The sequence below is a fragment of the Trichosurus vulpecula genome, chromosome 7, assembly GCF_011100635.1.
Source record: "Trichosurus vulpecula isolate mTriVul1 chromosome 7, mTriVul1.pri, whole genome shotgun sequence".
In the NCBI taxonomy this organism is placed as follows: Eukaryota; Metazoa; Chordata; class Mammalia; order Diprotodontia; family Phalangeridae; genus Trichosurus; species Trichosurus vulpecula.
Genome location: NC_050579.1, coordinates 170,425,883 through 170,440,271, shown reverse-complemented (window position 1 = coordinate 170,440,271; position 14,389 = coordinate 170,425,883). Strand labels below are relative to the sequence as shown.

At 37.2% G+C, this 14,389-nt stretch overlaps 1 protein-coding gene and 2 pseudogenes across 3 annotated transcripts in view; all 3 read right to left on the bottom strand.

Annotated features, from left to right (window-relative positions):
* The window catches only part of PNISR (PNN interacting serine and arginine rich protein), a 47,240-nt gene that overhangs the window by 12,053 nt on the left and 20,798 nt on the right, over positions 1 to 14,389 (bottom strand). The window contains exons 3-6 of one of the 3 annotated variants that reach the window (XM_036769247.1): positions 12,787 to 12,901; positions 4,439 to 4,627; positions 2,566 to 2,789; positions 655 to 823 (exon numbers count right to left, since the gene is read on the bottom strand). In XM_036769247.1, coding sequence (XP_036625142.1) covers positions 655 to 823; positions 2,566 to 2,789; positions 4,439 to 4,627; positions 12,787 to 12,874 — 670 coding nt within the window. In that variant the 5' untranslated portion in view covers positions 12,875 to 12,901. Of the gene's footprint in view, positions 1 to 654; positions 824 to 2,211; positions 4,186 to 4,438; positions 4,628 to 12,786; positions 12,902 to 14,389 lie in introns of those variants that run through there. The other 2 variants (XM_036769248.1, XM_036769249.1) reach the window with 2 other exon arrangements.
* LOC118858661 lies at positions 6,772 to 7,346 on the bottom strand (annotated as a pseudogene).
* LOC118858660 lies at positions 9,267 to 9,870 on the bottom strand (annotated as a pseudogene).

The window sequence follows — 14,389 nt, the reverse complement described above, 5'->3', positions numbered from 1 at the left end:
GAAAGAGAGAGAGAGAGGGAGAGAGAGAGAGAGAGAGAGACACGGGTGGGGGGAGAGAGAAGATAAAAGGGAAAGAATCAGTAAATTGAGATTTAAGATTAGAAAGGGAAAGCAAAAGAGGGAGGGTGACTTACAGGGGCAAGAGAGACAAGCTGTAATGAGCTCAAAGGTATTAAGTAGAAGGGCTAGTGTTGGTGAGAAGCGTCACCCTCTGGAGGAGAAATTGAGGGATGAAAAATGGTTTTGAGATATAAGATAGTAGGATAAGGACAGAAAAAGATCTTGTTTTCACTGGTATAAAAAACTCCCGGAATGAGGAAACATCCTCCACTAATACAGAACAGCTCTTCACAACTTATGATAAGAGCAGTGAGAGGTTGAGTGACTTGCCTAGGGTCACACAGATAGCAAAACTGTCAGAGACAAGACTTGAGCCTAGGTGATTCCTAGTTCTGAAGCCAGTTTTCTATCCACTGTGCCATACTGCCACTAAAGTACTAGAGAAGAGGGGGGAAAACACTGAAAGCAAAGCTTAAAAATAAAAATTAGCCAAAACTTTTATATGATATCCATAGCAAAACTCAACAGAACTCATACTTTGCACGAGGAGGAAATCAGGCTGATTATAGTGCACTAAATAAAGTTAATATCTACCAATTTGTGGAGGTTCCTGCTTCACAGGTAATGCTATGGGTGAACGCTGGCGATCCCTGAATGATGGCCTCTCTCTTCGACTCTGGGGCGGTGCTGGAGGTCCTGGTGGTCCTGGTTGCCAATAAGGAGGATGAAATCCACCTTGTGGTGGACCAAAAGCAGCCCCATGCTGAAAGAGTATTGCAGTTTATTTTTCTTCACATTAATACTATACATTCTCTGGGACACACACGTGTTATGAACTGGGACAGTAGAAATCCATGCGTGCAGCAAATCCATGAATTCCAAGGTACTAGTGTCCACCGATTTTTCTGTAGCTTCTAGAGCCTACGCTTGCTTTTCTTAAGAAAGGTAAGAAGTGTTCTGCCCATCTAACTGCAAAGAGCCTTTACAACATAAATTGATATACTGTTTTTCTTATAAAATGCCAGGAAAGGAATATATGTCTCTTTCCTATGTTGTGAGAGATGATTTCAAAACCATTTGGATACTAAACATTTTCTACCATCAAATAATTAAAGAACTATTCACTTTAAAGAGTAAACAGACAAAAATCTCATCATAATAGTTTTCTATTGCTGGTGAAGTTAAACAGTTGACAGTCAGTCAAAGGATTTATGTTTAGAATCATCACCACCACTAAAGATTTAGAGCTGGCCAGGACCTTTGAGATCACTTAATCTAACTCCTTCAATTTATGGATGAGGGAACTGAGGTCCTGAGAGGTTAAGTGACTTGCCAAAGACCACACAAGCAAAGCAAGTATTTGAACCCCCAGGTTCCCTGATGCTAAATCTGGTACTCTATAGTTTGTGCTGCCTATGCTCCCCATGTCTCATTTACGCATGTCCCTCGTTACAGGATGCTTGCTCAGTGATTTAATGAGAAAAGGCAAGATCAACACAGGAAAAAACTTCTTAAAAATGTCAAGCAGATATTGAACTGGCAATTTCATATGCAAATTTACTGTGGTCATTAGGCCCCTAAGCTGGGTGATCATGCAGCTCTGTTTTACAAAGCATGGGACTATATGTTCAGGTTTTACTGCTAAGACTCGTATGAAACTATGTTAGAACTGGATACCAGTTTGGAACATATAACTGATAAATGCTTACAGTCTTAAACTTTTATTTACAGTTTTGTCCATTATTAAGTCTCTAATTCAGCTTGTGAATTTTTATTTCTAAAATATTAATTGCCTCATTTATAAATTTAACTTTTTCTGAATTAGTTATCTTGAAATGATACCTAGCACTAAAATTTAAGAGTGGATCCAAACAAAGTGGAGGGAAAAGCAAAGAGAATCCCAACAAACTAATATTACTACCCTCCATAGAGTTCTATGTCCCTGGTTATGAATTGGATGCTACAAAGGATATTTACAATTCACTATCATGTCATAACAAGATGGGAAAAAAAAATGATGATCCTAGAAAAGCTGTTGCAATCCTTGTAACACTATGAATGCATTTAGAAAGATGATCTATGTTCTTCATGTATGCTATGCATGTCTTAAGTATATAATCTATTTTAAATAAATAAGGTATTCAACTACTGTGCATTTTCTAAACTTTATTTAATACTTAATATGCCACTCTGAAAATATAAATTTAAGACAAAACATCATATAGTTATAGCACTTTTGACATTTTTTTTCCAATTTCTCAAAGTTTTATTCTATGAAGGGCCTTTGCATCATTAAAATGTTAACTTAGGAAATCAAATATCTTCTGAAAAGAAATTTCTAATGCTTTAATAATCAAAAATAACACTATTCATAAAAAAACAAACAGTTCTTATCTGTACAGGACTGAAAAGTGAAACACACATCCTAGGTATTCTTGATGGGATACTTCCAAAGAATGGATTATGTTCACATCTACTATATTAAAGTAACAAAATATCTTTCACCTGATAGTCAAACTGGTTCACTGGCCCCACTGCAAAATTATCGGGTGGTCCACCAAAGTTGTGATTGTTCTGGTTAAATATATGCCTGTTGTCAGGGGCAAATTCCCCACTGTCCTGACTGTTGCTGTCTTCAGAAGGAGGAACAATGTCCATTGGGCCTGGTGTTGGTGGCATCCATGGCTGATCTGGAGGGGGGTGTGGGGGTTGGTGATGCATTCCCCATTCTATTTAGGATTTAGGCATAAAAACATTCAAGAGGGCGTTATAAAAATATCAACAAATGTTAGTTTTTCTTAAGATCTCAAGAAAGTAAAATTTTTATCAGAGCTCTTTATGAAGACACTTTATGACTTCTTGGTCAATTTTTTTCATATATTACACACACACACACACACGCACGCGTGCACACACACACACACACAAACACATACATGCGTGCACGTGTATATGTATGTATATATTTATCTATATAGGTATATAGATATATGTGTGTCTATGAAAAAAAGGAACTAGCCTTGTTAATATACATCCAATATAAAATACCTTAAGATTCAAGATACATTTATTCTCTAGGCCTTAATACATAATCTGAATGGGTTAATAACTTCATCCACTCAATTGCTTGACAATTGCTTGACACAAATAAAAATCAAATGCCTGCCTAAACATTCTCTTGAATGTAATGATCAAATCTGAAACAATTTTTGTGCTGAATTTTCTAATCAATATTTTTTCAGCAATAGCACCATGAAAAATATCAAATTTGTATAAATTCTTTCATGAAAAACATTTATCCTCACAACATCCCTGTGAGGTAGGGGGAGGGGACAAATATCTCCAATTTACTTATGGAAATTGGGGGACACAGTTTACCTGTCAAGGGTCACAAAAGTAAATCACTGTTAGAATTGGGTGTTTGAGGGTAGGGGAGTCACAGGCTGCATCATTTTTAAAAGTTTAGACTTGAAGCCAAAACATTTTTAAACCTGGGAGAAAACTGTTATGGATTCAAGGCTATAACTGAATCAAGATAAACTGAAACCACCATATGGCATCAGAGACTGGGGTGTTTATATATAATGCTATTTTTTTGGGTGGGAAGGAGGGAGGGGGGAATAGAATATCCCATAAGACATACAGTCTTCCAAGTAAAAAGCTTGTTCGCCAAACATAAAAAGGGCAAATGATTTGATCCTTAGCAGAACTGAATCTGGAGGATTTACTCTGTATTAATGAAAATCACTAATGGAAATAACTATACAAACCATTAAAATAAAAACGGTGAACTGTTATCAAGCAATCCAAATCACATAAATAAATTGACAACTACTGAGAAGTTAAAAAAAAACCCAGATAAAACAAAGCATGGAAGGACATCACTATCTGAAAAGAGGGAAGAAAATGGTGTGTGGACAATGGGGGCAATAGCATATTTGACAAAGCAAATTTCTCTTTTATGGTCATTACAGTGACACCATTTTTCTTTAACTAGAGGCTGGACATGTTTTGCTCTGCCAGTGCTGCTTCTGAAAAGGCCAGAGGTTGAAACAGAGAGGCACTAAGTGCTCTCTTCCCTAGATGCCAAGTGAGGTTTCCACAGTGTTCCCAGCCCCTGCCAGCCTAGGAATGAAGAATCAAGAAAAGAATCAAATTCTGAATGCCACATACTAAGCAGGCTGAGCACAGAATAATTTCACCCACAAAATGTATAGGCCAAATCAAGTTGAAATGAATTCTTTTAAAAGAAACATTCATTTTCAATAAGTCATAAAAGAAGCTAATTAAATCAATTCAATCCTACTTTTATATTTTAAAAATAAAAATCTAACACTAAATTATATGGAAAATCCCCATTTTTATAAAAAGAACAAACCTGGTTGCCACATTCGGTTAAAATTTGTATCCCCTTGAAAATTCCCATGGTTGTTTGGACCAGATTCTATTGCTGACATGTCTTGTCCATTTGGCATTATTCCAGGAGGCTGCTCCACCACACTTTGCTGTCCTGAAGCTTCTCGCTGGGCAATCCATGCTTGAGCTAATGCAGCCCAATCAATCTGACCTAAAAATTAATAGAACAACCTTTAAGATTCTGCGCATAATGTCATATTTCCACTACAACCTATATCCATTCTGTTAAATTGCTCCCAAGTTACTTCTTGCCTAGAAAGCTTATCTAAGATAACATTAGGGTCTCCAAATATTTTGCAATGTAATCAAATCAACACTTAGTACTACCTTTTGGCAAGACAGCAATCTATTTTTCCATATTTAATAAAAAGCACTTGTATTATTATGAAATCTTGTCATTTACTCTTTTTCCTAATTCTATTTCATACCAATTTCCCTGTTATCATTGGTGGTACCATACCTTCCCAATACAGAAGGTTTAACAAACCTTAAAAATATTTTTGTTCCTTCCTTTTCTTTACCCTCATATTAAGACATGTCTAGCGAATTCTTTCTCTAAAAGGACTTACTGACCTCTTTTTGGCCCTCAGACTTAAATTTCTCTTTGCTCCATTCACCATCCATACCATTGCCAAAACAATCTTACTCACATATCAATTTTCCTGGTTCTCCACAACCCTTGCCTCTCTAGTCCAGAGAGGCTGGTCTCATTTAATAAACTACTTGCTCATGTCTGCGTATGTCGGACCCTTTCTCCATCCCTCATCTAAAGGTATTCTAGTCTCTTCTCTAGTAATCAAAGTTTAATCATTTTCCATTACAGGCCTGATTAAGAAACTATCTCAATCTAAAGGCTATGTGGAAGAACAGACTTTCTTTTGTATTTGGAGTCAGAAAATTTCCAGAAATCTACTCCTATTTTTTCAAACTAACATCTCTCTTTTCTCTTTGGAGTTGTACTATTAAGTTAGCAATTATATAGTGCTTTAAGATTTGCAAAGTACCACACGTGTCATCTCATTTGAACCTCAGCAACCCTAATAAGGTAGGTGCTATTATCCCCATTTCACAGATGAAGAAATTGAAGCTGAGAGAGGTTAAGTGACTTGCCCAGAATCACACATCTAGCAAATGTCTGAAGTGGAATTTGAACTCAGGTCTTCCTGATTCCAAGTCAAGTACTCTCATCCACTATGTCACCTAACTTACATTATGGTAAAGTACTTAGAACTTAATTTTATATCTATTATTTCACTGGAGGGCAGCTAGGTGGCGAAGTCAGTAGAGCAGAGTCAGGAAGACCTGAGTTCAAATTTGGCCTCAGACACTTGACACACTTACTAGCTGTGTGACCTTGGGTAAGTCACTTAATCCCAATTGCCTTGCTTTCCCTTCTCCAAAAAGAAAAACCAAAAACCAAAAAAGATTATGGGAAACCCATGTTTGGCTTCCTGCCCATAAACCCTTAACTGCACAACTCTTAAGAATTTACGACATATTTATTATATGTTGTAGTTATCTGGTTTTTGTCTTACTCTCTTACCAAGAGGTAGCATAGTATACTAAACAAAGCTGACTGCTGAACCAGGAAAATCTGAATTCCAGTCCCCCCTCTAACACACACTGGCTGTGGGACCTCTGAGGATGTCTAAACTTAACCAACTCAGTGCTTGAGGCAGCTACAACCAAAAGTTGCAAGACATCAGCCAAGATGGTAGAGTAGGAGGAAATACTATAGTTCAACACTCTGGAGTCATTCCCTGCCAAAACACAATTGTTCTAAAAGACCTAAAAAAAGCACCAGACCAAGTTCTTTTTTTTTCCAGTTAATTTGGAGTTTATTTTTTCTAAAAAAAGAACAGAATATTTTCATGCAACATATATGTAGTTTTTAAATAATCACGACAAATGGCAGGAAGAGTTAAGGAATGCTGTACTCAGAATTCCATGAAATATGCAAAATGCCCCAATATTTTGGGCTGTACATGACAAAGGAATGCTTTAAATACAAATTCAAAGTACTACAGAAACCAAGATGACATGCCTTATGAGGGCATAGGAATGTAATTTAGAGGAAAAAAAAAAATCACACAGGGACTACTCATTTCCTTAAAAATCACTGAGCCAAGACAAAAGCAATATTCCTTTTAAGATACTGATTTTACACACAATTCTGTACAATAACTTTTCTTAAATCAATACAACAGCAAAAATTAACTCTCTTCCTCTTTTCTGGTAAATATGGTAAACCTAGATGACTTTTTCCCTCCTGGATTTTACCTGGGAGTAGCTTTTCTATTTAAAAGAGGGCAGGTTTGGTACTTTTATGCTGATGTCATCGACATTTCTTGGGATCTCAGGAAGATTCATATTCTTTACACCAGATACTGCACAGGCTGGAGCTCCTGCTAAGCCAGCCTCAGATTTCCCCAGTTTATTTTGAGCATCAATTTGTGTAATAATCTCATTCCTATTGGTTTCCAAAACCATTCCTCTCCATCACCATTTCTGCCAGAATACTGTGGACCTTATCTACAGGGAAAATTAAATTCAGTTCACAGACATCCAAAACACTTGTCTAGTGTTTCCATGAATACTTGTATTAGGTCTAAAACTCCCAAGTTCACTTTCTGAAGAATCCACACAGAAGACAAAGTACAATGTGGCATAATGTCTGTAAATCAGTTTGTTGTCAGAACCACATATTAGCAATCCTCCTTTTGGAAATTACAGACGTTTTTGTCTCTTTAGACACCAAATGGAAAGTTTTCCCGATGATTTATTGCTGTGTATCTTCACTATGGGGCTGGTAAAACTTGGGAGAGCCAAGGTTTTCTGTGGTTGTTGAAGATGAGGATTGCCTTCATCATGATGGAGCCCATGGAAGGGGAAGAGTCTGGGAGGAGGGAGAGGGTGGCCTGGCGGGCACTGGGTCCTGGGTGGCCCGCAGAGCCAGCACAGCCCTCCTCTTCTGCTTCAAGTTGCTTCCCTGCCCACCCCCTCCGTGCTTCCAGAGAGGGAGAGGAGGGGAGGGCCAGACCAAGTTCTGATCAGGAAATCCAAAGGAGAAAAAAACCCTAAAATGAGTCATTTTTGTCAGTCCTGATCTAGCCATGATAAAGGACCACAAAGAGCTTTCCAACACGATGACAGTGAACAGCAATGCCCTGTGGCTGTGCAGTAGGGCAAGAAGTCACTTAGATCTAGTACCAAGGTACAGGTCAGGGAGCAAGAACAGGTGGCAACTGACGTGTCTATCACTACACCTGGGTCACAAATCCAGTGAAGACTGAGGCAAGTACCTAGGCATGAGTTTGAAGCTGGGTTCTGGGAAATGAACAGGAACTCAAGTTGGCAGGTACTACATGCTTCTGTGTGGCCCTAACCCTGGAGTGAGGTCTTGAGTCCAGCTCCCTAGCTCAGTGTGAAACATACAGAATAATCAGGGCAAAGAGAGAAGAACATGGGGAAGCCTGCAGTTCTGCTGTTCTGAACCTTCAGAGCCTTCCAGTTAGATGACCTAGTCCTGCAGAGCTTCAACCAGGAACAAGTCCAATACATATTACACAGACCCAAATCAAGGCCAACAGCCCATAAAGCTCAGACCAGAACTACAGTGGTCAGACAGTTCTAAACACAACGAAAGCATCTAAGTCCATCCCCAGTCTGATGTGTTCATGAGATCCTTGAAGAACACAATGCTTAACACCTAGAAAAAACATTAGCAAGACCCAAGAGAATATAAAACAGCCAAGCAATGAGATTTTCTCTCTAGAAGTGTGCAAAGCCTGGCTCTAACATAAAGTCCCAATTTGGAAAGTAACGTTGAATGAGTAAATAACAACAAAAAAGGACCCCCAGCATAAAGTGTTATTATGTACCAGGGACACAAAAAATGCAAATCTAGAAGAGAATTTTTTGGACAAGATTTCAAGTAGAATTCTCGGAAGAAATGAAACAAAAAGTATTTTGTTTTGTTTTTTATAATAAAGTTAAAAACAATTTTATAAATGAGAGTATTACAGGAAAAAAATCTGAAAAGAAATGTGAGCTAAGCTTTTTGTGGTGGCAAAGATTTGGAAATTGGGGGAATGCCCATCAGTTGGGGAATGGCTGAACAAGTTGTGGTATATGAATGTAATGGAATACTACTGTGCTATAAAAAATGATGAGCAGTCAGACTTCAGAAAAACCTGGAAAGACTTGAATGAACTGATGCTGAGTGAAGAGAGAACCGGACAACACTGTACACAGTAACGGCCACAAGGTTCGATGACCAACTTTGATAGACTTATCCCTTCTTAGCAATGCAAGGATCCAAGACAACTCCAAAGGACTCATGATGGAAAGTGCTATCCACATTCAGAGAGAGAGAACTATAGAGTCTGAATGCAGATTGAAGCATATTATTTGCTCTCTCTTTTTTTTTTTTTGTTTCTTCTTTCCCATGGTTTCTCCCATTAGTTCTGATTCTTCTTTTTTTTTTTGATAGTTACGATACTTATTAGTGTTTACAACAAACAATCTATAGCCACTAACTCCAAAATTAAATTTTAATTCCAATAAGGATGCATTTTTCAAAAGAACCATACCTGGCTAGAAATTCCATACAAATGAACAGACTCTACCTTGACAAACTAGGAAAACGAGAAAAGATCATAAAATACAGAATAGACATTCAGTTGGTTCAATCCAGATAAGATATCCCTTGAACAAAAACTTTCTTTTCAACATTTCAAGTGTTTCAGTCAGTCCAGTAGATGCCAGAAACTGTATTAACGTTCGGTGGTAGTGTGTGGCTCTTTTGACTGTTCCAGAAGGGATGTCTGATGTCACCGTTGTGTGAGGTTACTGCTGGCTCTTCAACGTTTCTACTAACCATTCCATTGCCTCATCAAGGCCGGTGCCTTTAGTTGCAGATGTTCTGAAAATCTGCCATTTTCGGTCCTTCAATGCAGGAAGCCCGAGTGAATTTGCCATCTCTGTAGGGGTCATGGCCTGTTCCATCTCCTGTTTGTTTGCAAACACCACTAAAATTGCTTTCCTTAGCTCTTCTTCCTCCAACATGGCAACTAACTCTGACTTGGAAACTCCAATGCAGTCTCGACCACAGCTGTCTAGAACATAAATGACTGCATCTGTGTTTGAATAATAACATTACCAGTATGGCCTGATACTTGTCTGTCCTCCTAAATCCCAGACTTGAAATTTAAGGTTTTTGTATGTTACTGTCTCAACATTGAAACCAATGGTGGGAATAGTAGTAACGACTTCTCCAACCTGTAATCTGTACAAAATCGTCGTTTTTCCAGCTCCATCTAATCCCAAAATTAAAATCCTCATCTCCTGAGTTCCAAAGAGACCGGAAAAAATAGTTGAGAAAAAGCTGCCCATGACTGTGCCCGCTCCCCGCTGCTTGGTGCGCCTGAGTCATACAACTTCTTCTCGGGCCTCAGAGCTACCGCAGCCGATTGGCCTCCTCGGGCTCCACAATCCCAGCCCCGGCCCCAGCAAAGAGTCCTTTGTAGCAGCGACTTCCACATCAGACCGGTTCTGATTCTTCTTAACAATATGACTAATGTGAAAATAGGTTCAATATGAATGTATATGTAAAGCCTATATCAAATTGCATGCCGTCTTGGAGTGGGGGGAAGGGAGAGATGGGAGGAAAATTTGGAACTCAAAATCTTATGTAAGTGAAATGTTGAAAACTAAAATAAGTAAAAGATTTTTGAAAAGTGAGCTATGAAAGAAAGTCTGGGAAAAAAGAAGTAACAGTTTAGCACAAGATTATTACTATCACTATTATCAACAATAGTAAAATAGCTATCATTTATATAGAGCTTTAAAGTTTGTAAAGTTCTTTACAAACATGATATTGCCTCATTTTAACCTCACAACAAACCAGATATTTAGTTTTTATAACTCCATTTTACAGATTAGGTAACTGAGTCAGAAAGAAGTTGAACTTTACAGAGAAACACACTTCTTGAAAATTAGAACGAACCAAAAAAAAAAAATTAATGACACCAGGAAACAAAAAGAAATATTAAAGTTAAGTCAAAGGATTGAAAAAAAAGAAAATGTTAAGATAGCCCATATCAGAAACAACTGACATGGAAAACTGATCAAGGAGAAATTATTTAAGAATCATTAGACTACCTCAAAAGTCATGCCTCTAAATTACAAAAAAAGGTACTTGTACTAGCAGAGGAGGTTCCTCATTGAGATCTCTTTCCACCAATGAAATTGTAGGTCTAGTCCCCACTCTTGAGGTTTATTTAAATGTTGTACCTACCCCCCACACCTAGCTCAGGATTCTGCCCAGGGCAGACACTTAAAAATGTGTCTATTATGTTTATTAACAAGTACAATAAATAGCTATAATACTTTTTTACATTATTATTAATTTATTCAATAAGTTTTTATTTCTTCTATTGATGGTGGAGAATTTTTTTCTTTCTGCTTGTTTACTATTTTATTTTTCCACAATTATATGTAAAAACAATTTTTAACATTTATTTTTGAGTTCCAAATTCTTTTCCTTCCTCCTTCTCCACCCCCCTCATTGAGAAGGCAAGCAATTCAATATAGGTTATACATGTGTACTCATGCAAAACATTATTAGTCACGACACAGGAAAAAAAAACCTCAAGAAAAATAAAAAAAGTAATCTGTATTCAATACATCACACTTTCAACACTTCCTTACTTTAACTAAAAGCAGCTTCGCAAATGTTGAGATGATGTTAGAGTGGTGTATTCATAACTTTTTCCTCTACTAATGTCATATGTATATACATATATATACGTATATATACACACATACACATATATACATACACACACATACATACATACATACATACATACTGCAGGGAAGATAGAGCCTCAACTATTTTGCTTTTACTTTTAATGGCATGGAGAACGATCTTTGAACTAAAAAAGAACAAAAATAGCTAAAAATAGAATAAGTGAGGAGGGAGCAAGATTAATACAATGTCGCTCTTGATGAGTTCAAGTCACCTGACATATACACCACCTACATTATTGGGTACAGAAAGCGCAAGCAAATATTGATAGTTGAGGCACTGTCGTTTACCTCTGGAAGACTATAAAGAACATGAGAAGCACTACAATAGAAGAAAAGGGTAAATATCCTGAGTTCCAAAAAAGGGAACCAAAAACTGGCTTTAAACTTTAAGATAATGAGCTTAACTTTGATTGCAGGAAAAATGCTAGAATATACCATTAAAGGCTGACTAGTAAACATCTACAAAAGGAAGGAGTGATCACAAAGAGCCAGAATGGGATCATCAAAAACAGATCATTGCTAGACTAATTTTATTATCCTTTTTTGACCAGATTACTAGCCTGGTAGATTAGATATTCTGCAAATATAGTTCATCTAGATTTTAGTAAAATATCTGACAAGAGCTCACAGTATGAGGGGAAAAAACAGAGATAAGGGCTAGATGATAGTACATGTAGATTCAGAAACAGATGAATGGCTAGGCCTAGTCATTCATACTTTGATGGAAACTTGGAAGAAGGTCTCCAGAAGACTGCTTCAAGGATCCATGTTTGGCCATATTGCTATTTAACATGTATCAAGACATAGAATGCATGCTTGTCAAAGCTGCAGCTGATACAAAGCTAGAAGAAATAGGTAGCACACTGGATCAGTTAGAATTAAAAAAGTTCTTGACAGACAACATTAAATTTAACATGAAATTTAATAGGAATAACTACAGTTTTATCCTTGGGTTAAAATACAAACTTCAAAAGTACAAAATGAAGGAGGAATGGCTTGGCAACAAGATGCAGGGATTTTAGTGGACTATTTAAGCTCAATAAAGGTCAATCATGTGACATGTCAACAAAAAAATGCCAATGTAAGCTTTAGGCTGTATTATGAGGGCAAAGGATCCAAGACTATTAGTCAGATCACATCTCTGGGTAATAATACATTTTAGGAAGGAAATGGTTAAGCAGGTAAGCAGCCAGAGTAGAGCAATAAAGATAAAAAAAGACTCAAGATCATGTCATAAGAAGATCTGCTGAAGGAACTATGGGTGTTTAGCCTGAAAAATAAGGATTTAAAGGGGGTGTTAGTTTTCTTTAAGTATCTGAAGGGTGTTACATGAAAGTGGAAACAAATCTTACGCGTACAAAAATCATCAGAATTGTGTGTGTTTATTGGGCTATGCTTTATCGAAAAGTATTATAATGATAAATAATACCAAAATTCAGATGAGCATTTCCCTTCCTCCCACCATCTTTTAAAAATAAAGTTCAATTTTTTCCTTACTTGGATCTTGCTGGTGCTGAAATGACTGCATCCACTGTTGTTGATTCAAAGGCCACTGTTGCCAAGGCTGTCCTCCTTGGTCCCACATTTTTGCTTTATAAATTATATTTTCTATCTTCAATGAATCAAATACAAAAGCAAAAGCAATAGTTAATTTTAAATAGAATTGTATTAAGTTTAACACATCTAGAATTATTACATGATATATTTATGTGATCAGAGTTCTAAAATTCTGATCAACAGGTTGCCAGAGGCAACTGGAATTTTCAAGCTAAAACACAAAAAGGAAATGTCCATGGTAATGCTATGTTATAGTTTTAATGATTAATCACCTTAGAGAGAGAGGTTAAATTTGATTCAATATGCTCTCATGGATATCTAATAAGACTAAATCAGTTTTAACATTCACAACAAACATTATTTTCAAATCTTTTTCATCCCAAGTCTCCCCTAAGTCTCATAAATCCAACCTTCCATATCATTCCTCTAACACTTCTACCCATCACTATAATTCACTTACCCCTTCACATCATAACAGACTTCTAAAGTAATGACAAGTAATTAGCCCAGAGAAGTGAAACTTTCTTGATCACCCAGGATGGAATTTATACAACCAGCATAAAACACTTTTTCCCCTTTTCTCTGCAACAGTATTAGAACTAAAACTTGTTTCCAACAGCAGATTCCTGATCCCCAAAGCTAAGAAATATTGTGCCAAAGAATGTAGTTCAAATTACTACTCCTTTTATCTCCTATCATTAGTGACTAAAGTCTGTTTCGTAGTACCAACAGAGCATTCTGCTAAGATACTAGCAGTCCCTAGCAAGAGTAGGCACTCAGTAGTGACTAATTTTTTTTTTAACCAGGCCAGTAATTCCATTGGTATAGCAAACCTGAGATGAAATTTTCTCTATCAATGCAGATCAACATTTACTTTGCAGTTTATGGCCATAAGGTTGCCTATGGCACTCAGAGGCTCAGTAATTGAACTGAGGTTTTCCTAACTCTAAGGATAACTCTCTTTCTATGATGCCATATTTCCTCTTTTATAGAAACCAATTTGTTATGGTGCCCCCAATCTCTAGAGATCTTTTATTTTTCTTTATCTTCCTTTTATTTTCTCACCTGCTTATGCCTCAGGCCCACCAGTAGCACCCACAACTATTCTTTAACTGGTTGATTACATACCAAGCTAAGGATTAGGCTGCTAAAAGTAGCTTTGGCTCATCCATGATCCCACCCTGTGGGTTACCATAGTTATAAGACTATGGACAAATCATAAACTCGGCTAGTTTCAGTTTCATCTCTAAAATGGATATGATATCTGTTGTACACCTCTCTCTCTCTCACACACACACACAGAGTTGTTGCTGTTGTTCAGTCAGGTCCTACTCCTCATGACCCCATTTGTGGTTTTCTTAGCAAAGATACCAGAGTGGTTTGCCATTTCCTTCTCCAGCTCATTTTACAGATGAGGAAACTAAGGCAAACAGAATCAAGTGACTTGCCCAGGGTTACACAGTAAGCGTATGAGGCCAGTTATGAATTCAAGAAGATAAGTCTTTCTGACTCCAGGCCCAGCACTCTATGCACTGTACCATTT